At 34.6% G+C, this 27,985-nt stretch overlaps 2 protein-coding genes and 1 pseudogene across 5 annotated transcripts; 2 read left to right on the top strand and 1 right to left on the bottom strand.

Annotated features, from left to right (window-relative positions):
* Window positions 1–580: 580 nt before the first annotated feature.
* Window positions 581–5,215, top strand: LOC145565466 (putative ATP-dependent helicase C29A10.10c). Its single transcript, XM_081625459.1, has 9 exons — window positions 581–697; window positions 1,104–1,646; window positions 1,881–3,095; window positions 3,177–3,501; window positions 3,581–3,839; window positions 3,953–4,172; window positions 4,262–4,632; window positions 4,745–4,867; window positions 4,962–5,215. The coding sequence occupies exons 1-9, from the start codon at window positions 581–583 to the stop codon at window positions 5,032–5,034; spliced, it is 3,246 nt and encodes a 1,081-aa protein (XP_081481585.1). The 3' UTR covers window positions 5,035–5,215.
* Window positions 5,216–18,280: 13,065 nt separating this feature from the next.
* LOC145565465 (trimethyltridecatetraene synthase pseudogene) lies at window positions 18,281–19,316 on the top strand (annotated as a pseudogene).
* A 1,348-nt stretch (window positions 19,317–20,664) lies between these two features.
* Window positions 20,665–27,985, bottom strand: LOC145562612 (uncharacterized). 4 transcript variants are annotated; one of them, XM_081622946.1, is made up of 10 exons: window positions 27,802–27,985; window positions 27,643–27,705; window positions 27,404–27,518; window positions 24,164–26,526; window positions 23,812–23,950; window positions 22,761–23,730; window positions 22,379–22,500; window positions 21,592–22,274; window positions 21,376–21,491; window positions 20,665–21,283 (listed from the first exon to the last, which is right to left on the bottom strand). In XM_081622946.1, the coding sequence occupies exons 2-10, from the start codon at window positions 27,670–27,672 to the stop codon at window positions 20,968–20,970; spliced, it is 4,854 nt and encodes a 1,617-aa protein (XP_081479072.1). In that variant the 5' UTR covers window positions 27,673–27,705; window positions 27,802–27,985; the 3' UTR covers window positions 20,665–20,967. The 4 variants fall into 4 exon arrangements, with proteins under 4 accessions (XP_081479072.1, XP_081479071.1, XP_081479074.1 ...); XM_081622945.1 differs by having other exon boundaries at window positions 22,761–23,950; XM_081622948.1 differs by lacking the exon at window positions 27,802–27,985 and adding an exon at window positions 26,656–26,720 and having other exon boundaries at window positions 22,761–23,950; window positions 26,835–27,518; window positions 27,643–27,664.

The following is a 27,985-nucleotide window of genomic DNA, read 5'->3' as shown; positions in this document are numbered from 1 at the left end:
ACAACGTCCTTAACCAATTTCTGAATAAGCAAAGCTATACAAGGGTACGTATATATGTACTTTTAAATGAAATTTCATACGAAGTATATAAAGTCCGTAAGAATTAGGACATGTCTTTAAGATCGTGAAAAATCATAATGGAGCCCCGTACCTTACCTATCTTAACATAATTAAGTTAGTATTACTTGTCTGTTGAAAGGTATGTAACTATTTCTAATTAGCTTTTACTTTTCTTCTTTACTACGGTTTAGTACTGTTTTAAAGGCATAATGTTCTTTAATTTAGCTTTTTCTTTTTTGATGATGACATAACCTTTTCTTTGTAAAAACTTAAAACTTGACCAAGAGTTTACTCCCATTATAGTCAACCTAGTACGGACATAACATATAACATTATTTTTACCAAATGGTATGTACTAGTTCCTTACTTTACTTTGTTACGAAGCTAGATCGTTGTTTCATCACATTTGAGGTTTTCGAAAAGTTATTTATTTGTTACATTATTGTGGGGTTAATTAGTTGATTGTGTTTCATAACATACATTGTTCTTCTAAGCAGCAAAACTCTTTCTATACATGACAATGGTGAAGTCTACTAGCGAAAAGAAAGTGGAGGCAGCGAGAATAAACGGCTTGCTAAATATGGTGTTTTCTTGGTCTTTACAAGACATTCTCAACAAAAAGCTTTACAAAAATAAGGTATTATTCATACTTCATAACTTCTTCCTTAATCATATGCTTTGCAAAAATATACATATACAGACGCGTTCATTATATGAATTTAATTTATGAACATCATAATTTCAATTAGACTAGACTGCTAGTGGTGAGCATACAACAATAAGGTGAAACACACGGTCATTGTATTTAGATAGCATCAATATTCTGTAAGACTTTTGATTCTGATTTTTCGCCTTCATTCAACTAGTCTTTCACTTGCTAGCAAGGTTTAATTTTTTCCATAGTTCAAAACAAAGTTTCTAATTTAGCATATTAATCATAAACTTAGATTTTCTATAGCTCTTGTGATGTATAATTAGGAGCTATTCTTTTGTGGTTACTCTGTAGTCTTAACATAACTTACTTTCGTGTTCGTGCTAAGCAGGTAAAGAAGATACCAGACTTGTTCTCTACCACTGCGCATTACTTAAGCTCATTCCATTATCCACTCATAGAGGAGATTCGCGCAGAGTTTTCTGCTGGTGTGGAATCTGTGGCTCAATCCCCTGCATGTGAGATATCAAACCTTAGACTTTCTAAGAATTATAAGCCCCCTAAGAGCTTATACTATGAGATTATGACACAAGAAATAAGAGATGTGGAGAATAATGGTGGACAGTATGTGCTGCAATCCGGTGATCTTGTTGCTTTAACGAATGTAAGGCCTCAGTCCATGGAAGATCTGATCAGACCGCCTGATAATTTGTTTCTGTGTGCCTATGTTGAAACATCAAATGAAGATGAACCTTGGATTCAGATACTGTCTTCAAAGGAATTTGAGCCTAAGCTGAGAAAAAAGAAACATGACAGACTTTTCGCTACTTTCTTGATGAACATGACAACCAGTTTGAGAATATGGAGTGCTCTAAATCCTAATCCTAAAAGCACAATGGGTCTTATTCAGAAGGTCCTGCAGTATGACTCGACTGTAAGTGAATCTGATTTTCCATTCTTTTTCCATTGATAAGTCTAATTTATGTATGAATTGTGATATGTATTCATAAATTTTAATATGAAGATTCTTTTTTTGTGTTCATACACTTTTTAGAATCTTTAGAAACAATTATGATTTCCCACAGTTTTCTGATCTCTGACAATTTTTTTCAAACCCCTGAAATCTCCTTATTTGATGATGCACTCATTTGTGAATTTATATTAATAGGTGGATGAGGATTGTTCTCTTTGCATCAACGAAGAACGCCTCAATGTTGAAGGGTTGAATGTGATTGATCTTGTAGGCTCATTGGGATTAGATGAATCTCAGAAAAATGCTGTTATTAACAGCATTGCCATGAGAAATTGCTCACATCAGAGCAACAATGTGAAGCTGATTTGGGGCCCACCTGGAACTGGAAAAACCAAGACTGTTGCTTCTTTATTGTTTGTACTTCTCAAGTTGAAATGCAGGACACTAACTTGTGCTCCCACCAACATAGCAGTAGTTCAAGTGGCTAATAGACTTGTGAAGCTATTCCTCGAGTCTAATGGTGATTTCGACACCTATGGTTTGGGAGACATAATCCTCTTTGGGCATGAAGAAAGAATGAAGATAAATGATCATGATGAGTTAGTAGACGTGTTTCTTTATAATCGAAAGGAAGTTCTTGTTGAATGTCTTGATCCCTTCTGTGGTTGGAAACCTACTTTTAACTCCATGACATCTTTACTTGAAGATCCCCAAGCAAGGTACAATGCTTACTTGCAAGAGTTGCAACAGCGTAAAAAGAAAGATGACGAAAAGGGTAATAAGAAAAGTAATGATGAAGTAGCTTCAGAGGGACAAGAAGGGAAGAATAACAAGGTAGAAAACAAGAAGAAAAACAAACGAAGAGGGAAAAGAAATGATGACAAAGCGAATGATACAGAAGCAAAGACTGAAGAATTTATGACATTTGAAGAGTTTCTCAAGAAGACTTTCGACCCTTTAGCTGATCGTTTAGTGTATTGTATGAAGAGCATCTATTCTCACCTACCAACATCATCCTTACCACTAGATGTAGCAAAGAAGATGATAAGACTTGTTCATATGCTTAAGACCATCACAAATGAAAGAAAAAAGGTTTGCCGATTTCCTGATCATGTAAACTTGTTGATGAAGAGGGAAGAAATTCTAAGTATCTCGAGTTACATTAGTCATCAATTCACTGAACTGAAATTTAAAGGAAGCCTGCACGATATTTGCTTGTCAAATGCAAAATTGATATTCTGCACTTCTTCAAGTTCAATGAAAGTGAGCAAAAATGTTGAAATGGTTATCATTGATGAAGCTGCACAACTTAAGGAATGCGAGTCAACAATTCCTTTACAAGTTCCTGGCCTTAGGAACGCTGTTCTTATAGGCGATGACAGACAGCTTCCGGCTATGGTTCAGAGTAAGGTAAGAATTTTCTTTTATATCCCTGAATATTGATTGATTTCTGAAATTCTGATTCTAACAATTTCAGTATTACTTATTTAGGCTTTGGGAGAAATGAACTTTGGCAGGAGTTTGTTTCAACGACTGTCAAACTTAGGGAAAAAGACGCTACTTCTCAACATTCAGTACAGGATGCATCCTTCCATAAGCCTATTTCCGAATAAGGAGTTTTACAAGCGCAGGATCATAGATGCACCTAAAGTTAAAGAAAGAAGCTATTTCAGAAGTTTTCTTAAAGAAGACATGTATGGATCCTATTCTTTCATAAATGTGTCGCGAGGAAAGGAGGATATTGAAAAAGGACACAGTCCGAGAAATATGGAGGAGGCAGTTGTGGTTGATCGGATTGTTGCAAAGCTCTTTAAAGGTAAAGAGAGTATTTGCTACATCTAAGCTATACAACATTCTAGAAATTCATAACGTCGTGAATCTGCTCAAATATGCAGGGCTGGATTTCACAAAACAGAAGTTGACTGTGGGAGTAATATCACCTTACAAAGGTCAAGTGTGTCTGATTCAAGAAAAGATTGGCAAGAAGTATGTCAATTATAAGGAAAATTTTGCTGTCAATGTTCGTTCTGTTGATGGATTTCAAGGCGGTGAAGAGGACATCATAATAATCTCAACAGTTCGATGTAATAGAATTGGATCAGTTGGTTTTCTGTCTAATCATCAACGAACAAATGTAGCTCTAACCAGAGCAAGGTATGTATCATGAATCATTCAATAAATTTTTCCTGTCAAGCATATTTAAAGTATTTCTATTCTGAATTTTGATCATTTTCTTAGTTTACATGGTTCTGTACTTCTGTGTGTAGGTACTGTCTTTGGATAGTAGGGAATTGTACAACATTAGCCAAAAGTGGAACGGTTTGGAAGAATGTTGTCAACGATGCCAAAATACGAGGGTGCTTCTACGAAGCAGATGAAGACTTGGACCTTACACAAGCTAAACCAAGAGCCTTAGTAAAGACTAGCAAATCAACCTCTAAACTAGACTTCTTTGGTTCCCTAAACCTCGTGAGAGCGAAATGGAAGGTATTGTTACACATAATTCAGTGTTCTGTTTTCTTCAGTTATGATCCTGAATTTCATAGTATATATAGTGAATGCCTTAATAATTACAGGTTTTCTTCGGAAATTCTTTCAAAGCCTCAATAACTAGCATAAGCAGCATGAAACTTCAGAACCAAGTGCAGGAAATTCTGAAGAAAATAGCTGATGGCTGGCGTCAGTCAAACTCTGAGGAAGCAGTAAAGAATGTTGTGATTCGTGGCATAGCATTCGAGTTATTGGAGCTATACAAGATTGATGAACAATTATATCTCGCTTGGACCATTGACATCATAAAGGAGGAATCAGAGTATACTCAAGCTATCAAAGTATGGGATATTTTACCAGCTTCTAAGATTCCTAAACTTGCCAAGGAACTTGATATTCTGTTTAAGAGATATACATTAGACTTCATGAATCGTCGCAAATATAAAGCTATTGAAGGGTATGTCTAATCTTTTGAAGAGGAGTGCATATATATACAAATTTCTTAGAATAATAGTTGTGTAAACTTTCAAGACTTTGTTGCTCTAATTTTCGGTTACTTATGCATACAGGAACTTGGTGGTGCCAATGTCATGGCCACTTCATTCTGTTGTAAGTGCTGAAAATTTGTCAGACCAGTTTTCGGTTATGAATATAAGGGATGATCGAGAAGAATCAAGTTCCATATCACTAAGGTAATAATATAAGTGCTTAATCCTGCAATATATTGATCAACTCTTAAATTATACAGCAATATGGTCTATTAAGTCGTGGTATCATGAGTTGCAGGAATAATTTGAAGGCTACAAGTGGACTTGACTCTAGTTTAAGATGGAGAAAGGTATTAGGCAAGGCTGCTTGATGGTTGTAGGGATCCTATTAAGTATTTGTGTGGAAATCTAAAGATGTTATAATAAAATATGAGGTAAAAAATGGGAATTATGATTAACTGTATACTTGTATATGATCACAAGCAAATCTGTAGTACTGGTATATTTTGTATCGCTTTCACCTTCTATCCTATTCTACCTATTAGTTATTATTACAAATTACAATGTTCTGTTTAGTACTTCCAAATTATCCTAGGCTACTTATTAGTAATTATTACAAATTACAATGTTCTGTTTAGTACTTCCAAATCACGGTAGATTTTACCTTTCTTATTTCGGAAAGGTCACACCAATATTTAAATACGAGTTTGCTTCTACAAGTCTACAACACAAGCAAGGACAGAGAGCTTGACGGACCTGTGACTGAAGCAAGAGCACCAAGAGCCTTGAATCATAATATCATATGAGTACTTTAGAGTAGATGAGCTGAATTCTTTATTAAGGGGGGTTTTCAACACTAATGGAGAACCCATAACGTTAAAAGATCACCTCTCGAATTTGAGCCTGAATGTGATTAGTAGGGTGGCTAACAAAGGTACTTAAATTAGACAAATGTAATAATGATAACTATGTCAATAATCAAGAGAAAAAAGCAGACGGACGACGAATTTAAGTTACTGCTTGATGAATTGTTCATAATAGTAGTTGGGGTGTTAAATTTAGGTGATTGGATACCTTGTGTTAAGTACCTTGATGTTCAAGGTTGTGAGAAAAGAATGAGATAGTTGGTGAAAAGTTTGATAGGTTAAATTAATTTATGGAGCATGTGTTGGATGAACATAATGCTAGGAGGGAAAATGAGAAGGATAAGTCCTCTCATAGGAGATTGGGCGTAACTCCCACATTACATAGGTAACTTCATTAGGTTTTTATTGTCTCAAACCACCTTTGACTTGCTAAGAACCTATTATTAAGAGCTTTAGCTCATCCTTACACATACGACAATAACAAAAATACTTCATCACATTATCAAATAGGAATGGTAGTAGTATATTCATACCTTGATCGAGTTCTTTTGTGATATCGTTTGACCCATTAAATTAGAAATTTTCAAGTTGGGTGTTCATCATAATTCACTCCACAATAGGCTTTAAATTCATTCCTTGTGCTGACTCCAACACTATAATCAAAAGGCCTTTATTGAGAGGTACTCAAATATTCCTCTGTGATAATTTTATTAAGTAGAGTAATTTCACATTATTTCCGATTAGATATTTTATTTGAATATTAAGTCACAAGGCATAAAACATATTAAGTCACTTCTTCCATGCTCTGCCAAATCTAAAACGTACAATATAACAATATGGGTTTAGCAATATGTATTTGATTAGATTATTTTCGAGGTACAACAACACTATCAAAAGTGAAAAAATATATAACCATTAGTAGACTGAATTTTCATCAATCTCTCAGCTTTCAACTTATCTTTGAAAGTGAACTTTACAAATTACAATTATAATGGCATCACTAATGTTTAAAAATGACTCACAATTTTCAAGTATACCTGGTTACAACACTCTTACAATTGCTATCCTTTATCAACCGTCCATGATCTCTCCATATAATTTGAGTTTTTTTTCATCTATGACTACTTGGAGGCGCCCCATAGTAATATTTAGTCCATGTCCATCTACACCTTCATAACCAAGAATGTATTAGATTGAACCAATTCAAAAATTAAGAGACTACTTATTGTTGTTAATAGTTGAAAATGACTACCAACCCCACATGAAAGTGATTACCATGATTAAATACTCCACAGGGTTCTCAATATTCTTTCAATAATGCATGGTACTCATATTTCATTCATTATGTGCGTGGCATTTCAATAAGCTTTAATTAACCTTACTTGTTTGATTTGAGGTCAAACAAAAAATTCACATCTACTTTACAACATGGAGATTAACTAGGCATTCTATTTGTATGGGGAGATATATAACGATAGCGAGTCAGTATAAGCCGATATCAACCCGTTTTACAGATTGGACGTGTCTTAATTATAAATCAAAATGACCATGTCAGCAGGTATCCGTAACGGCATAGATAGCAGCTGGTCAACAGGCAACACGTGGCGTCAACCAGCCAACACTTGGCATAAATATCATCTGCATGGCATGCAGCCACCTGACAGATGAGTTCACTATAAATAGGTTGGTCAATGTCACATTAAAAGGTAGCATTTATAACACACACTCTCTCTCGCTCTCCCTCTCTCTCTCTTTCTTAATCTCTCTTGAAATCATCTCTTCCTCTTCTTAAACACTTTCTAACTTTGTTATCGAAGTGGTTATCCCCGGATTCACCTCGGGGTTAACTGATCCTTATTTCTTGTGTAGGTGCTTAGCTGAACGATAGGATATTCACGGATCTTAGATTCGGGTTGTTGGGTCTCATCCGAAACACAATTGTAAATAAATGCTACTCACCTTTTGTTTCTAACAAGGGTACATATAGAGAGAAAATTCTTCCACTTTGGCTTTCACAACTAAGTTGCCAAACTAGAATGCAATTTAAGCATCCATTTGAATAAATGTCAAAGCATTTAGAGGGTATGTAACAATGTAAGCAAAACATAAGCAAAGCAAACCTAGTTATCAAATTACAAAGATAAGGAAACACCAAACCTTCGGAGCACATGCACATCATGAACCTTCCTACATGCCCTTTTCCATTGCTTTTGAAGGTTTATTATATTAATTTAAATCTTCAAATAATCATAGTCTATCCTTTTCCATGTAAATCTCTAGCTTACAAGGTCACACACAGTATTAGTTACTGATTGGTGTAGGAAAGAACAATAAATAAATCGTCAACATTATTTAGTGAAACACATTAATACTCCCATCCCTAACCAACTTGAATCAAAAAATAAAAATAGTCTCTTGTCAAAAAAAAAATAAAAAAATAAAAAAAAAAGGAAATTTTGTAAAACACTACCTTTTAAATCTTGTTTTTTTTTGCATATAACCACCTTTTAAAAAAAATATTGCAAAAGACCATCAATTTTAAAAACTTTGTCGCAAATTATAAAACTCAACAAATAACTGAAATATATATATAGGTATTTTAGAGAGCTACAAGGGCGAGGGGAGAATCAATCCTAAGATCTCCTAAAATCGGGAGAAAAGCTTTAATCACTTGAACTATCCTCACTCTCTAGTAAAAGGGGTTGGTGACTATATTATAAGACCGGCATAGCTGGATAGCTAGGTCATCAAAAGCATGACCATGACCATCCTAATTCGACTTCTAGCGCAACAGTGTCTGAGGCTGATGTGTGTGTGGAACAAAGTAGCTTGTACAGAGCCCAAACAACACCAAAAAAAAAAAAAAATTACAACCAGAACTAGCTCACACAAAGTGTATAGACAAGTCCACCTTACTTTGATATCTTGGCTAACTGCTGCAGTAGACTCAACTTCAATAGAACTAGCACTTGAAGGACTTTCTATTACTTGTTTCTCATCCATTACTTTAACTCCCATCGTCCGAGGCCTTGCAAAATCATTAATAATCCAAACCTTTTCTCCTTCAAATTAAAGAGAATATTAATCAGTATTATTCAATCATAAGTCATAACACGGAGGGTGTAATGCAAACTTACTAGATCAAATTAGCAATAACATTGTCTAGGAAAATCGACGTTCTTTTTATGTGGAAAATCAACAAGTGTAATAATGAACTATTTAATTATATACTTAAAAACTTTGTAATTTTTTTCCCGTCAAAAAAATACACTATGCATGTTGTTGAAATGAAATTAATAACTGGTCTTTTGGCACAAACTTTAGGCACCTCCCAAATGCTACACTAGCTTTTGCGCCCCCCCACAAAACACGAAAAACTTTACTATTTGCTAATTGCTACCTTTAATCATATAAAACAAAAACTCTACTATCTATTCCTTTCAATCATATAAAACAAAAAAAGAAAAGAAATAAGTGTATTTGATCGTTCTACCAAAAAATCCTAATTATTAAATATTAGCTTAAATCTTTCACACAAATTAAACCATCATTTAATTGATGAAATTTGTCTCCGATAATTGAAATCCTAAGAAAAATAGAATGTTAACAACTATCAAGAATTGGATGACATCAACGAAAAATAAAAAAGATATAGGAGGAAAAAAAAAACATTATTTAAGAAAATCAGAATATGATTGATAATAAGTTAGTGATTCAATATTAGTACCTTTATTTTTATTTCAAATTTAAAACTAATCTTTTTTAAGTTCTTATATAATGGCTTAGATTTAATCTTAAATATTAAGAGTGCACAAGAATTAAAAATAAAAAAAATAAAAAAATAAAAAAATACTTGCACCAATTAAAAATATACTTGTTAATTGTTATCCCTCAAAATATACTTCTGTATTATGTTCCTGGTACAATCGTACTTGATAAAGAATGTAACTCTATTATCAGTATTATCAGTCTCATTAGTTGCTAGTATTTATTTCATCCCCGCAATTTATTTCATCGCCGCAATGATTCCGATTTCTACTTATTCAGGCAGGTTTTGACTTGCATGCTGGTTTTAGGATTTTGACGAAAATACCCCTAAAATGTTAACTTATCTTCTGCCCTCTGTTGACTAATACACGTGTACGATCTACATTGCATCTTTCTCATATTTTGTACAAAAACTTCTCTACACTCCACCAAGCAGACAAACATTTTATGCCCTCTTACTGGTTCATAATGATGTTAATAATCGAATATATATTCGCTCAATAACTCAACATATTCTCTCCCCTCAAAACACTAACTAGTTTTAGGTATGCATTAGGGTTACATAGTTCATGGTACGTCTTAGTTTTAGGTACGTACTAGGCTTACAAATACAGTTTTGTTCTACAAAAAAAAAAAAAAGAAGGTAGATGACGTGGACGGTATGTAGGGAAATTTTATAAAAAATAGTGTAATCGTGGAATTTTGATTTCTTTGAACAATATTCACGGAAATCACTCTACTTTACATGATTATGCACTTCTGTGCCTAGTCTTTGGATAGTAGGCAATCATTTTTGCCTTGTTTGTAAAATCATTATTTAAATCATATTTTGTGAGAAATTGATAACAAAGAAAAATAGTGAAATAAACAAAATATACATAGTGTGTAAAAACAGTAGCAGTTCTGATTTTATGGAGCTATAACAACCTAGGAACAATGAAACATTAATTAAAGCCTTGTAAGGCAATCTGTCTTCCGAATACATATTTTGGCATATAATAACGTTAACTAGCTTAATTAAGTCTTACTCCATATATGAGTCCATGTATCAGCATAGGTAAACCACAACACATACCCTTAAAACTTATTTTAGGCTGAATTTTTTAGGTCCCCAAAACCTAAAAAAAGTCTAATATGATTATATTAATAGACGTAACAATCATAAATAAAACTCAACACCAAAAAGGAAAATTCAATGGAAATATTGAACTTCGTCAATGGAACATTTGTTCTTGGAGTTTTAGGTTGATTCGGCGGCAAAGAATGACGACCACCATCCTAACTCAACTTCAGGAGTGTTTGGGGTTGACGTGTGTGTAGAGCAAAGTTGACGGCGGTGCAGAACCCACACAGCAAAGACGATTGACACAGCCAAAAACAGCACGCACAAAGTATAAAGACGAGTCCACCTTATTGATTCCACTTTCACATCTACAGTTGACTCAACCTCAATAGAAGTAGCACTTGCAGGTTGACTTTCTAGTACTTCTTTCTCATCAATTACTCTTGCCATATTCGGAGAACTTGCAAAATCATTAGTAAGCCAAACTTTTTCTCCTTCAAAGTAAAGAGAATATTAATCACTACTTTCAATCATAACACAGAGGGTGTATTGCAAACAAACTAGATCAAATCAGCAATAAGAATTGTACGTCTTGGAAAATCCACTTTCTTTTTATGTGAAAAATCAACAAGTGTATTTGATCATTCTTAAAAAAATAAATAAATAAATAAATAAAATAAAATAAATAAATAAAATTATTCTTCACACAAATTAAACCAACATTTAATTAATCAATGAAATGCTCCAATCATATTAAAATCCTAAGAGAAATAGAATGTTAAACTGATTAATAGGAAGGTTGTGCTACATGATTCCAAATTCCAATTGCTAGCAAAAAGAACGACTATCATTGCCACTACTACCATCACCACCACCACCACTACGTCTACTTCTACTACCATCGCCACCACTACTACCACCTACAGCAGTCCACTACTACTACCACCACCACCACCTGCACCAGTCCACCACTACCACCACCACCACCATCACCACTACTACTATCACCACCACCATCACTACTTGTATTATTACTACCATCACCACTAGCTAGTAGTCTAGTACTACTACCACCACCACCACTGCTACTACCATCACCACCACCACCACCACTACTACATTGTACTGCATGGTGCTGGTTACTACTACCACTAGTCCACAACCATGCCACTACCACTACTATACTTGGCAACCTAACTCAATCACTGATAGAGTATAAAATATATTCCTGGGCCTCAACCATCAGTTTAAGCTTTTGGTTGAGTTGGTCCTCTAACATGGTATCAAGAGCCAGCGTGACACAAAGGTCACGGGTTCGAATCTCATCCACCCCTCCTTTAAAGTGGAATTAATTCGCAACAGGTATGGGTGGGCCTATGTTGCATCCACATTTCAAGCCCAAATGGCCTTTCATGTGAGGGGGAGTGATAGAGTATAAAATATATTCCTGGGCCTCAACCATCAGTTTAAGCTTTTGGTTGAGTTGGTCCTCTAACAATCACCACTTTCTTGGCACCCGTATCTCTTCCTTAGTCAAGCTGCAAACTACGTATACTGCCATGCCTTCAGCTACCCCCGTATCTCTTCCTCCTCTCACCTTCTCATAGTCATTGCGTTATTTTTGTGTTACCTACTTGCTTACAACCCTAGGTTTTTTGTTTAATTTTGATGCAAAGTTTTTTGGGAGTTATACAATGAAAATTATGTTGTTATGTTATAATTGTAGTATCAATTATGTGATTTGTAATATATACCTTTGGTTTCTTATTAGAAATTTGACTTTATCTCATGCAAAGTAGCTGTTTAATTAGTAGATTTGTATCACCATTATGGGATAGATTTTTAATTGAATCAATCTGATTGTGATACTATATTATGTTAATCTACTTTTGTATAAATAATTTGATTGTCTTTTAGCTCATAATGGGCCCTTCATACTTCTTTTTAGAAGGTGTATTAGTGGTTAAAATAATTTCTCAGAAAAATTAAGCACAATCCACAACTTAATTAAACCACATGCCCATGTGCTTTATTTATCAACTATATAGTGAATTTAATTAGTATATCATGCTAAGTAATTTTATTATCTTATTTGATTAAATTCTACATCTTTATCTTGAGTTCTACTTGTATATATTTTAATTGCCTACTTTCTGATTCATGGAAAGACTTAATTAACTGCTGGGCCTTGAGCAATCTAATATTCTAATTAAAGAATGATGTACATAATTGTTAAAGGAATGAACTTTGTTGGGGATAACGTTATTGTAAATTAAATTGATTTCAATTGCTTTTAATGAAGGGAAAACTTATGTTTGGTCAAATATATATCACAAATAGTACCAAGATATTATTCACTTAATTAAACTTTTATAATGACTATTACGTGTTTAGTATTGAAAATTTTATATCAAGTAGTTAGATTATCTGATTTCATTTATTTTTTTTATCACGAATTATGCAATTATTCAGATTGCTTGCGAAGTCATTATTGTATTCTTAGTAGTCTAATTTCTTAGTACGCTGCTAATAGTGCTAAATACAAAAATAAAAGATAGCAGTTCCAACAATGTTATGTACCCTTTACTATAGTATTACTTCGTTTACTATATTTTTTTTCAAGTCTGCCACTTTTTGTGTGTATGTCTTTTAAGTTTTAATTAGTGTTAGCTGTCCCTTTTCTTCTTTTTTTTTTTTTCCTTTCTATTTAGTTTTCCTCTTAAATAATGCTTGTCGTTCTTGTTTCAAACAAGTCTTATTAAATTACTTTTCGTGTTACCAACTTCTTGCTTACAATCAATCTTGTATAGATATTACTTAACTACTCAAGTTGAAATCAAGGACACTAACTTATGCTCCCACTACCATAGCAGGAATTCAAGTGGCTAAATACCTTGAGTCTAATAATGACTTAGACACCTATGGGTTGGGAAATATAGTCCTCTTTGGGCATGAAGAAAGAATGAAAATAGATGATAATGATGAGTTAGTACTTAGTAGACGTGTTTCTTGATAATCGAAAGAGAGTTCTTGGTGAATGTCTTTAGCCCTTCTATGGTTGGAAACCTTCTTTTAAGTCCGTGACATCTTTACTTGAAGATCCCCATGCACAATGAATATCTTGTACAACATAGTTCATCGTACGTCTTAGTTTTCGGTACAAGATATTCATTGTAATACACGACCATAGAAGGGCTAATACAATGTTGAATGTTAGTTGAACAATTCGTGTATTACAATGTTGAACAATGATAGGTATTGCCATGCCTTCAGCTACCTCCCGAGCTCATTCTTCTAACACCCGCAAACAGTACTTCACCCTTTGAGTTGCGAGCAACTGCACCCAGCCCAATCCAACTCTCCACCACTAGACTTAGCTTGCATAGCAATTGATGATTTTAATACTATTGATACTTGATTGCGCTACTATGAATTTTAAAAATGCCCTAATCATTAATCAAAAGAGTAAATAATACGTACTACATATATTCGATCTCCTCCTCTCATTCCCTTCAAAGCCTGCTTTAATTAGTTTTCCTCTTAAATGCTTGTCCTTCTTGTTTCAATACAAGTCTTATTACTCTTTTTTTTCGTGTTACCTACTTCTTGCTTACAACCCTAGGTGTTATCCTTTATTTGATAATGATGCAAAGTTTGGGAATTATTCAATGAAAATTCTATTGTTATGTAATAATTGTAGCATCAATTATGTGATTTGTATTAAGTTTAAGATTGTATTGATGAATATTAGTTTTAGTGTTTTTTTTTTAAAAAAAGAATATCAAATTTAGTTGGTTATACTTCTGGTTCCTAGTTAAAAAATTTGACTTTTATGCTTCTAGCTATATAGCTTTATAGCTATGCCTCAAACAAAAAAAACTAAGTCATTCTAATTCTCTAATGAATGGTCTACATAATTGTTAAAGGAATGAACTTTGTTGGATAAAATTATTTATATTAAATTGATTTACATAGCTTTTAATAAAAGGGGAAAACTTATATTTTCTCCATTTTTTAATAGTAGTAACAGTTTGACTTTTACACTACCTTACGCCGGATTACGAAGTTTGACCAAAATTTTACGGCGTTGACTTGGTCACGTGACACTTAGTGACCATCACGTGGGAAAATTGTGAGAAAATTTGGGAAAGAAAAGGGTCATTAAGTGTCACGTGACCAAGTCAACGCCGGAGAATTTTGTTTAAATTTCTTCATAATCCGGCATAAGGTAGTAAATTACAACATTTTTCAAAAATTAGGTAGTCAATTACAACATTTTTTTTAATAGGTAGTTTCTCGCAAATTCTGGACTATAATAGGTAGTTTTTCACAAAATTTCCTTCACAATATTTTTCTTAACTTAGTCTTACCTGTCACTTTATTTTATTTTTTTTATTTTTTTTTTTCCTTTTCTATTTAGTTTTTCTCTTAGATAATGCTTGTCGTTCTTGTTTCAATCCAAGTCTTATTACTTTTCGTGTTGCCTATTAGCTACTTCTTGCTTACATTTTTGTACATATACTTCTTCTGTCTCTATAAAGTCACTTCTTGTCAAAAAAAAGCAATATGTATATGATTAGATGAGATACAACAACACTATCAAAAATGAAAATAAAACCATTTTTATAGATTGAATTTTCATCAATATCTCCTTAAACTTATTTTTGAAAGTGAACTTTACAACTAATGGCATCGCTAAGGATAGACTCACAATTTTCAAGTATACCTGGTTACAATAAACTCTTAAAATTGCTATTCTTTATCAACCATCCATGGCCTCTCCATTTAATTTGAGGTTTTTTCATCTATGACTACTTGGAGATGCTCCATAGTAATATTTAATCCATCTACACCTTTATAACCAAGAAACTGTTAGACTGAAACAATTCAAAAATTTGTCCTTTGCTAATCTATTGTTGATTTCTAACCAACTTTAGAGGATAATATATAGGATAAGAAACAACATAAAAAGAACAAAATAATCCTAATGTAATGTGAAACACTGATAGGTAACTCCATAAATTCACATTCGAATAATAAATAGTATATGTAACAACATATTTGCCACAATAATTTCTCTTACTAGTTGCAAAACTTGTAGAAGGAGTTTCTCTCACAAGTTAAACACCCCTACATTTTAATCAACTAGTCTTTATGTATGGAAATGAAATTTTGCACAAATTATGGTGTTTTAACTCTCTTTTTATTTAGATGCCACTAATTGTTGTATATAGTTGAATCTGACTACTAACCCCACATGAAAGGTGGTCATGAATATTAAATGATCCACAAGATACTCAATGTTATTCTTTCAATGATACATGATTACATAAGCTCTTATTTCACTCATTATGTGCGTGGCATGCAGTCTATAAGCTTTATTGACCAGCACCTTTGTTGATACGTGATTGCATAAACTCTTACTTGGTCTGATTAAATAATCAATTACAGATTAGCAAAGAACAAATTTTAATTCTAACTCATCATCCCCCAGTGCACAACAAATGCATCATTATACAATACAGATTTACACAAAAGAACACATAATATATATTATGTATTATGGATAAACTTAATATTAACGACAAAAATTATGTATTATAGATTTAGACAAAAGGGCACAAGAAGGAAGTACTCGTATTCCCTACATTATCCAATTAAGCAAGCAAGTTTCCGGGAATACAATACCAATTTATCATGAGAGCACAGATCACAACCCAACTCGAAATCATGCAAATACTAATGTTATAAAATGGCCCTTACCACACTTTGCCCCAGATTAAATTATCAACCTATCATGCAGAGGAATATGCAAAAGGAAAAATTGAAAAGGCCCTATGGTTCAACCATAAGTATCCCAATTTATCACATACACACAGAGGGGACCTTCCACGGGGGCCATTTGAGGCCCGGTCCCTGGTAAATTATTATAATTAATTAGTTAAGAAACTTAAATAACCTTATTGTACTTATATAATATTGGAATATAGTGACTAGTTTAAAGCAAGAGGCAAAAGATTCAAATCGCGGCCCCTCTCATATTTTTGGTCAAGATCCACCACTACATACACGTGTTCATTTAATTATTTAAATGCAACTTGCAGAAATAATCTTTTCACAATCTTTAAGGTTACCGAAGATTAGTTATAAGTCTTATAACATACAAAAATGACGTACAATTAACAATAACCAATGAAGATCTGGAAATTATTATTCTCTAAGATTATAAAAAAAAAAAAAAAAAAAAAAAAAAAAAAAAAAAAAAAAAGGTCTAAATAACTAAGAATAATGTATCACTAAACGTCTAAGCTAGTGTGTTTATATCTTAGTAATAAAAGCGCCACAACCATACATGACTTATGAATGAGATTGCAAAACGTTACACACTTACATTGACCAACATATTAGTCGATTAGATTTTGCCATTAGCCATAGATATTTAAAAGATAGAAAGTCAACTTTAGATTGTAGGAATTAGACTAATAGCAATGGATATTAGAATAAACTTATCTAATTTAATGTCGTGGTGTGATATAGTATCACTGTTCTAAAGTAGAATTTGCCCTGTACTGTACACACAGACTCATAGCAATCGACCTAAGGATAGATGACTCTATCTCCTCAGTGTACGACGAGTCTACGTACTCTACATATGACGAGATAGATTGAGAACACTATGAACAATGCCCGAACAAGATAGATTGAGAACACTATGAAAAATTGCCCGAACAAAGAAGGATATATATGATGTTTGTTTTGATTTTGAGAGGAAAAATCCATTGTCTTTTTCTATCTCTTCTTGGGAAGGGAAGGTCATCTTCAATGAAGATGTTACCATAAGATAGGATATGTTGAAACATTGAGTGTAGACAAGAATTGACAAAAAATTGAAAATGTAGATATTAATACAATTAAGGCAAATATTATCTCGATCATTATTATTAGAAAAAATAAGGGGTTTTAATTTGTCAATATGGGACACTTGGTTCTTTTGAAATAACAAACTTGGAGTTTAATAAAATCATTCGGGCAAAGGACTACCCAAACTTTTCTTAACAAATAAAAATAAAACGGGTAGTTGTTCACAAATGACCATATAAATAGGGTCGTAGCTCTAGACAAAATAACTTGTATAAAGCCCACACAGCATGACCATCCTAGTTCGACTTCTGGCGCAGCAATGTCTAGGGTACGGTTGATGTGCCTGTAGAACAAAGTAGCTTGTATAAAGGCCACATAGCAAAGAAAATAATCACGGCGAGAACTAGCGCACACAAAGTTAATCAGTATTATTAGTCATAACACGAAGGGTGTAATGCAAATGTCCTAAATCAAATTAGCAAGCAATAAAATTGTCTTGGAAAATCCACGTTCTTTTTATGCGGAAAATCAACAAGTCTAGCTAATTATGAACTGTTTAATTATATTTTTTAAAAACTTTGTAATTATACACTATGTATGTTGCATGTAGGAACGAAATTAATGACGGGTCTTTTGGCACAAAAGTTACGCACCTCCCAAATGCTACACTAGCTTTTGCCCCCATGAAAATGGTTGATTGAACTGTAATTTGGCCTAGGGCCGTTAGTGGTATCACTCTACTATTTGCTACCTTTAATTAATTTGTTCCTTTCAACCATTAAAAAAAAAAAAAAAGAAGAAAAAAAGCGTATTCGATCATTCTACCAAAAAAGTCTTATTACGTTACTTTCGTGTTACCTACTTCTTGCTTACAACCCTAGGTTTTTGTTTAATATCGATGCAAAGTTAGGGAGTTATTCAATGAAAATATTGTTGTTATGTTATAATTGTAGTGTCAATTATGTGATTTGTATTTCTCACCAAAAAAAAAAAAAAAAATAAAGTAATGATAACTATGTCAATAATCAAGAGAAAAAGGTGGACGACGAATTTAGGCTAATGCTTGATGAATTGTTCGTACTGAATGGGGTGTTAAATCTTGGTGATTGGATACCTCGTGTTAAGTACCTTGATATTCAAGGCTATGAGAAAAGAATGAAGATAATTGGTAAAAAGTTTGATAGGTTTATGGAGCATGTGTTGGATGAACACAATGCTAGGAGAGAAAATGAGAAGGATAATTGGGTGCCTAAAGATATGGTTGATGTGCTATTACAACATGCTAATGATTCCAATAATCAAGTCAAGATTGAAAGAAATGGAGTCAAGGCATTTACCCAGGATTGTAATGCTTCCTAATTTATGCTTTTTTGGCCTATTTCTTTACTACATGTCTACGTACAATAAAATAATCTCTCTGAAGTTTCTATCTTTTAAAAATTGATGGGTTTCAAAATGATTTCTAGGATTTAATTGCGGGAGGTACAGACACTTCTACAATTACTCTAGAGTGGGCAATCACTGAACTCATAAGAAGACCAGACATCATTGCCAAAGCAACAGAAGAGCTTGATTGTGTTATAGGTAAGGAAAGATGGGTCCAAGAGCAAGATATACAAAATCTACCATATATTCGAGCAATAGTGAAAGAAACACTGAGGTTGCACCCAGTTACTCCTTTGCTTGTGCCTCGATTTTCAAGGGAGCAAGTGAAAGTTGAAGGCTATGACATTCCCAAGGGTTCACTTGCTCTTGTGAATACGTTCACCATACATAGAGACCTAATGTGCATGACAAGCCTCATGAGTTTTGGCCTGATAGATTTATTGACAAGGATACAGACGTCAAAAGTCAGGAATTCGAATTTTTACCTTTCGGTTCAGGAAGAAGGAAGTGTCCAGGGTATAATCTTGGCTTAAAGATTGTTGAGCCTGGTTTAGCAAATCGTCTTCATGGATTTGAATGGAAATTGCCCGGTAACGTTAAGCCTCAAGATATGGATATGGAAGAGATTTTTGGTCTCACTAATCCTAAGAGAATTCCTCTTGTTGTTTGTGCTCAATCTAGGCTTCCGCATTATATGTATTGTAAGTGAACGCCCAAGGCGGCTTTCATCACCGATTCGACCTTCCTCTTATTATATGTCATCAACTTCAACACCACAAGAGTTCAGCTCAAGTAGTATCAAGGATCAAGTTTTATGCTAGGTTGCACAAGAACGGGTACTGACACGGATATGAGTATGATACGGATACGAGAAAACATCTATCTCAAAATAAGGGATACGGGTAAGGGATGTTAAAATTCATACTTCCTCTGTTTTTTAATAGTTGCAACACGCACTTTTTCACGGTATTTAAAAAATGTGGGGTTCACATGCTATAATACACTTTAAAATGAGGTGAGTGGTTGTTAGAAGGAGTGCAACTAGGCGCATAGCTCCTATATGTTTAGGATGCATATAGGAGGGTTAATTGGTAAATTCACTTAGTTTTTGGGATTTTTTTAATTGCTACAGTTGGTATTTTTTATGTACCATTATACTTACAATGGAATTTTTAATGTACTACTAGAGTATAAGCTATTTTAGTAGTATTATTTATAGCTATTTTAGATAACAGTGGTACAAATATTGTACCACTAGAAGAAAAAAAAAAAAAAATTCACCACTCTTTTGTCATATAGCTGTTATTTACTTGACATGTAAATAGCAGCTATGCGTCAATACTTAACCTGTTAGAAGTGTAATTTAGTGGGCCATGTGATTTAAATAAGGGAAATAGTACATCTTTTTCCTAAAATAACTTTTTCATTTATAGTGTGTTGCAAGTATTGTGACATTTTCATTTTAGGGAATTGTTGCAAGTATTAAAAAATAGAGGAAGTATAATATATTTTTAAAAAAAGAAATTAACCATATATTTGTCATTATGTAGCCTTATTAGATCATACTATATATGAGTATATGACGGCACTCATATTATTTAACAATTACTTTATTTATCTTACTTTACTTAAATTTTCTTATTAAAAAAAAAAAGTTGAACAACTCATATTATAGTAGGATACGGTCTGAGACATATCTTCGAGTGTCCCATGAGTGTCGGTGTTTGACACGGTGTCTGACACGGACACGGCATTTAAATGAAGTGTCCATGTAACCTAGCCTTTATGTACTATCTTTAAGGGAGGTCTTGGCCTCTTGGGTTCGAGTTGATTCATCTCTTGGTTGAGACCCGTGAATGTCCACTTCATTATCTAGCAAAACAATGTAATTTTTTTCATGTTATCTTTTCTCTTTCTCCTAAAATCAAATACATTTCTTTGTTTCAGTGAAAAGGTAAGTATGTAATTTAAAGAATAACGGAGGGAGTATATATTAGTCATCTTGTGCCTGCGATTCTTATTCCTTTCAACGACACCATAACAATTAGAATTAGAAGTACTCGATAAAAATGCAGCACATAATTCTAGTACTCTCATATATACAATATTCCTTGTACGACAAAAGCATTCACCCTTCCTTTAAAAACTGGGCGAATGCATAACTATTCCAAATTTCCATATAACGGAGAACATCTCCATTGAACAGGGTTTTGCCAATTCTCTTTGAATCAATTTTCTTATCTACAACAAAATATTCCTAAAGAAAACTCAAAGGGTTTGCAAAACTCCATCCATAGATGGCCTTAAATGACTAGCAAAACGCAAAACCGCCCTACTTGCAAAATCTAGGCCACAACTAATCAGCTACACCTATTATCAGGATTCACTAGACTGACCAAGGAGGTTATCTGCTCGCTGCTAAGAGAAGAAAGGAACTTGCTTACAATATCAAATGAAGAAGATGCAGAATGGCTGCCTTCGGCTGGAAGCTCAAAATTGTTACCCTTCTGAAACATCTCTAGACCTTTCGGATAAAGCCCAATCAGTCCATAAACAATTGCCATGGATAGAGTTGTATCGCACTTTGAGGCAGCAGTCTGATATAAAAGACCCAATAGGTGGCGTTTTATGCCCTCAATTCCAGTGTCATCATAACCATGTGCTTTAACACCCAGTCTGAAATATTGAACTGTAAGTCAGGTCTTGGAAATATTTATCATAAAAGAGGAAAGTGATGCAGCACATAAATTCGGCAAAGAAAACCTCACCTCCCAATATCACCTAGAAGGACAACAAGAGCAGTAGTGAAGACCCTATCCTGATGACTTGATTCTAACATCTTATATAACTTGGGTACAATTTTGTCACAAACCCAGTCCCAGCCCTGAAAAACATAAAACATAGATCAAGCATATTGCAAATAGGATACGGAAAGAGAAAAAGGACTCATTATATGCTAATAGTGAAATATGAAAATCAGGTACCATAAAAGATGAGATGAGCTCAAGAGATGATAGGACATCACCCAGAAGGCAATTAAGGGCTTCCCTGTTTGATGGATGAGCGGACACAACAGGATCTTGGGGAACAATATGATTTTGAAGTTCTTCTAATAGCTCTGAGGAAACAACATCCACAGATACAGAACCCTCTGAAAATGGGCATCTAACACATGGAGTAAACTGATTCTGAGAATTATCCCCTGGTTGAACGGCATTCTTTGCAATAGTACCCTCCATGAAGGTCGCCACAGATCTAACTACGTTCATAACTGATGAGTAATTGCTGATGGAGAAATATTCTTCCCCACATACATGAGCAAAAGAATGAAGAACTTTCAAGGCCAGAGAATATTCGGCTCTGTCAATCTGAAGAATTTTCAGTGAAACTTCACATACATAACCAGTATGACCAACTGCTTTAGAGATTGATGCAAAAACAATGCTCCCTGCGACAACCAAATCAGTTGAAGCCATCTTGGGCCACAAGACAATTTTCTTTCCTTCAAGCAGAATTTCAACACTGGAACCACAACCACCCAGCAACTCACAGGTCATGAAATTAGACATTGTTTTTCTGTTAAGCAAAAAATCCTCACTCAAAGTAAGTAATTCACGGAGGTCGCAAATTTTAGCAAATAGATCTCTCGTTTCAGAGTTGAATAGCACTGCATGGATAAAAGATAATTTAACAGTGAGAGACAAAACATCAAGAAGAAAGTACATATAAAGGTGATTTAGGTGCCATTAAAGATGGCATCTATCAATATACCTGAGTGTATATTAGCAGAGAAAGAATCCATAAGCTCCTGGATGCGGAAATTGACAGGCTTGCTAGATGACACCGCAGAAAAATTGAGAAGTATCAGAGAGAAAAGAACACATGCTTTTTCCCTGGCAATGCACAGAGAAAGGCAAAAACAAGTTAGCTATATAATGACGTGGAAAAACTTAATTAAAAGACTTAAACACCTTAGGACCTACTCAAAGTACCATTTTGCTACAAAATGCCCACAAGATTGCAGCAAAACTCCTGCATAAGATAGAGAGCATTTTTGACAATTTAAAAGCCCAACACCCTACCAAACAAATCTACACACCATTGCTACATTATAAAGAGAGGATAGTTTAGTCAATCTAAATTAACAATTCACCTGGGTCTCAGATCTTTCTCCAACAGTAAGGCCATCAGTATATCCTGCAATGAGAAATCTGTTTGAAAAAACAAGCCCCGAGCTAAGCAAGCTCTAGTAGCATCATATATCTGGGTAATACTGCTAACATCCTCTAGATCAGTAAACAACACAAGGTATAGTTGGTTTTCATTGTACACTTGATGCTCTGCCTCATTGTCTCTTGATATAGGCTCACTAAGCGTCAGTGCTCTGGCCTTTTGTCCAAACTCAAGCAACTCGGGAGGGATAGGAGATAGCGGCCTCTCCATCGCCATTTTGAAACATTCCTCAGCAACTGCGTCATCCAAATCAAGAAGTTTCATGTAATCCCCATCTATAACTTGCTCGAAGTCCATCATTGTATCTTGAATGTGTTCAACCCGGTCTATCTCAAGATCTGTTGAAGGCTGGGAAATTTCCATTGTCTCTGTGGCACTTGGAGCAAAAGTTTTATCTACTTCCATCTCCACATTAGGGTCATTAGCTTGCCGAAAGACTAAATCTGGTTCGCGTAATATCTTCCTTTTCTTGCTAGACCAATCAGAATTGCCACATAATTTATTCTTATTGACAGGTAATGAAAAATTTTCCTTCTCTAGCTGATCGTTCATCAAGGGTTGGAGTAATGTATTTTGTAAAGTTAACAGCTTTTTTTCTGCTTCTTGGAAAATGCTTTTACCTTCTAAATGAATATGTTTGATGGACTCAATTTCATCAAGAATTTTCCTTCTCTTTTTGGCATGATCAGTAACAGCCTCAACAGGGCTTCTAATGCTGTGTTTACCAGCAATGCAAACTTTCTCACCAGTTTTTCCTTTGTAGCACTCATTAGAGTCTCTGAGAATTGTTGCTCTCTGTTTTGGATTCTCCACTGACAACCCCGCTGACATGTTAAGAGAGCCAGCAACTCTTTCCTGTGATCCCAGCAACTGTTCATCAGAAAAAGATGCTGTATTCGAGTTAAGGGCAGAAGTTGGTATAGTATCGCCACGAGAACCCCCTTGTAGAGGATCCAATTCATTCTCCATACCTGAGGTTGATTCCATGCCAAGCCCTGCCTGCACGAGACGCATGTTTGGCTTGAAACGACAAGAAGCATCCTTGGACGACAAGCTAGACATTCTGAGCTCATCATCGCCATGATAAAGCATCTGAGGTAGGCCTGATTTCTACAAATATATAAAATTCAGCAAGGATTATATTGATTCATTCATAATTATATAACAAACAGTATTTATAAGGCTCTCAAATAAGCATGGACTTAAAATGATTAAGGAAATTAACATTAGCACAATAAGATGGAAACAGGATAATACAAAACGAGCAATAAATAATTTTTTTTTAGAAAAAAAAAAGGTAAAAAGGAGCTCTTCTTGACAAACCTTTAGTATGTTAGCCACACCATTTCTTCCGCCAAAAGTATCACTTAGCATACCGAGGTGATCCAATAAACATTGGAAGTCCTGCTTTAATCTCTTTAGCTCCTGCTGTAAAATGCTGTTGCGGTCTTTTTCTAACTTGGCCACCTCTTTGGCATGCTTCACTCGCTTCTTCTCGAATTTTAATTGTTCCTGCAAGAGAGTAACTCTTGCAGCTTGCTCATTTACAGCAAAAGGAGCCACAACTGAGGTTCTATTCAAACCCCTGCATAATTTCACTTCATCTAACTCATGTTCCACATCCTGAAGCTGTTTTCTAGCATTCAACAGCTCTTGAAATAAATTATCACCACGGGACTTCTCCTCCATGGCTCTCAATTCATTTTTTACCGCAATTTGCCCTTGTTCTTCTGATTTTAATTTCTGCAAATCTGTGCGTGTTTTCTCTCTGGCCACCTCTATTCTTTCAGCCTTGAGCATACCATTCACCTTAGTTAGCTCCCTCTCTAAATTCTTAATCATTTCTCTGCTACTCACTAGCTCCTCAAATAGCTTGTCAGCACGGCTCTTCTCCTCCATGGCATTCTTAATACTGGCTTCTGCTAGATTTTTCTGTTCTTCCTTTCTGGAAGTCTCAAGATCCCCACGTTTTCTCTCAATAGCAACCTTCTTCTTTTCTGCCTCAAGATTTTTATTAACCTCATCTAATTCAGAAGATCTGGCAGGTTTTTTAGATGAAACCACTTCCTGCAATTCCCTTTGTAATTTATCAACCTTCCGCTTCTCCTCTTCCAATAGCACTAACAGTTTATCAGCGCGACTTTTTTCTTCAGAAGCCACCACCTGGTTTGCATCTGCAATCTTTTTTTGCTCAATAGCTCTAACCTTTTCTTCTTCAACACATCTTTGCCCTTGAGCAACTTTCTTCTTTTCTTCCTCCAGGTTTCTCTTAAGCTCATCAAAAACACAGGAATCAATAGCTTTCTGAGATGGCAAACCTTCCTGTAACTCCCTTTGCAATTCCTCAACCTTACGCTTCTCCTCCTCCAACTCCATTAGCAGTTTATCATTATGGCATTGTTCTTCAGAGAACCTCTTCTTGTTTGCATCTGCAATCTTTTTTTGCTCCATAGTTCTAACTTTTTCTTCTTCAACACATCTTTGCTCTTGAGCGACTTTCTTCTTCTCTTCCTCAAGGTTTCTCTTAAGCTCATGAAAATCAGATGAATCAATAGTTATCCGTGACAACAAAGCTTCCTGTAATTCCCTTTGCAATTTCTCAACCTTCCGTTTCTCCTCTTCCAACTGTATAAACAAATTGTCAGCACGATACTTTTCTTCAGAGGCCCTCTGCTTGTTTGCGTCTGCAATCTTTCTTTGCTCCATAACTCTTGCTTTTTCTTCTTCAACACACTTTTGTTCTTCAACTACTTTCTTCCTTTCTTCCTCCACGTTTTTCTTTAGCTCATCAAACTGAGAGGAATCAGTTGCTTTCTGAGATGACAAAACTTCCTGTAATTCCCTTTGCAAGTTCTCAACCTTTTGCTTCTCCTCTTCAAACTGCCTCATAAATTCATCAGCACGGCACTTCTCTTCAGAAACTCTCTTCTCACAGGCCTCTGCAATCTTTCTCTGCTCACCAACTTTCACCTTTTCTTCTGCAACACGTCTTTTCTCTTTAGCAACTTCATTCTTTTCTACTTCAAGTTTTCTCTTAACCTCATCTAACTCGGAAGTATCAACAGAACTTTTCAATGTAATGATTTCCAGCAACTCATTTTGCAATTTCTCAACCTTCTGCTTTTCCTCTTCCAGCTGGGTAAAATAATTAGCACGGCATTCTTCTTCCTGAACCCTCTTCTCATCGGAACACCTTTTCTCTTTGATAGCATCCTGCTTTTCAGCCTCAAGCTTTCTGTTCACTTCTACCCATTTCAAATTTGTTTTTTCAAGTTCATTTCTTAAAGTCTCCAACTGAATCCTATGGTCTTCAGCTTTTCTGGCTGCAGCATCAGACATCTTACTTGCTTCTTCAGCTTTTCTCTTTTCATATTCTAAAGATCTCTGCAATTCAGCAACATTTTTCCTTTCCAACTCAGCAGCATTTTTTTCTACATTAACCCTTGTTATTTCGTCAGCAAGAAGCTGCTTAAGGCGATCTATTTCCATCTCCTTCTCAGAAATGCAAGTTCGAAGATGAGTTGCTTCATTATCCAATCCTGCATTTCCAAAAATCGCCTGAGGCCCGATGGAAGATGTCTCAGACTTCAATGCAGCAATTTCTTTTTCCATGGAGATCCTAAGAGATGCTTCCTCTCCTTTCTCCTTTTCCATAACATTAACCCGTGCCCGCTCTTCATCACATGCTGAAGATGCACAATTAAAAAAGAACACCATTACTCACTGTATAAACAAGTTCCCACAATCCGTTCATGTGCACCATGCAGGAACGGACAGTCAAAAGTATGTAAATGTGCAAAGATTTAAGTGTATACCAAATCATAATTCTTGCTCCCATGGATGAAATTGATGCAAACTTCACAAAAAAGTTGGTCTAATCCTATAATCGAAGAATCCATTCATCGTCATTTTGGAACTAGCTATTTAAAATAAAATTTTAAAGAAGTCACGTAAATTCTGTACATAAAGAAATTTCATATCTAAAAGTGCCCACCTGCTTTGAAGATGCAGTGTTTATTTGATAGCCGGTCTTGAAGGCAAAGAGAGTTCAATAACAAAACAAGACGAACAAAGTTAAAATTCAAAGTTGTCTCTCACAGTAGCAATTATTAATCATTTCATATATTGGGAGAATTGTTCTATACATTACCTTGATAACATGAAAATTAAATTTTAAAAAATCCATCCAAAGTTAAGATTACCTCAATTGCCCATTTTCAAACACTCCACATACAACCTTGAAAGGCCTCGATATCGAAATTATAAATGAAAGAACATCATTATTTAGATTCAAAGTTACTCTTTTCTTCCTAATGTGCAACAACGAAATGGCTGAATTTGTATCACTAATATGATTCAAGCTTTCGATTTTTTTTCAACCAAACTACAATGGAATTTTCCATTTTCAAGGTCTCTGTAATTCCTTTCTGTTCTCCCCTTGTCAATCAAACAACCACTTAGCCAAAGCAATGATAGTATACTAGTACGAAACGAAAAACATCGGGCAATGACAGCAATTCAAATAAATCTATTCACCACAAATCAAATTGAATGAAAAGTTACCTTTCTTAAGGCTGGCATTGTCCTGTTGAAGAAGATCAATTTGTTTCTGGAGAATTTCAACACCATTTCGAAGAGCATTCCGCTTACCTTCCAATTTCTTATATGCTTTTACCCACTGCTCAATCAAACCAAAATATTTCATAAATCTCAACCAAAAATTATAAGTAAAATAAAATTATGATTCAATTTTCGACGATTTAAATTCAATTAAAAAGGTTCAAGAAATCATGAGAAAATACCTTCGAACAACAAGGATTTACCGACTCCATTGTCTTCACTGGAGAAAAATTCGACGCCGTTAACTGCACATTTCAAAAATTCGAAAAATTACAAACAGAATGAATAATTTAATAACCCTAATTGAAATTAAATAAAAATAAAAAATTGGATGATCAAACCTTTTTATTAATGGAGAAATTTGATCATTTTTGAATGAAATTCAATCAATTAATTACGAATTTGCATCAAAATTTTGTGACATTTTAAAAAATAGGAAAAAATCGAGAATTTCTCTACTAGGCGGGAGCGAGATTTTTTAGGGTTTTAGAATTGGGAAGTTAGAAAGAGAAGGGAGAGGTGGAA

Source organism: Chenopodium album, chromosome 10, assembly GCF_948465745.1.
Source record: "Chenopodium album chromosome 10, dcCheAlbu1.1, whole genome shotgun sequence".
Taxonomy (NCBI): domain Eukaryota; kingdom Viridiplantae; phylum Streptophyta; class Magnoliopsida; order Caryophyllales; family Amaranthaceae; genus Chenopodium; species Chenopodium album.
Note: the sequence above shows the minus strand (reverse complement) of the source record. Positions and strands in the feature narration are given on the sequence as shown.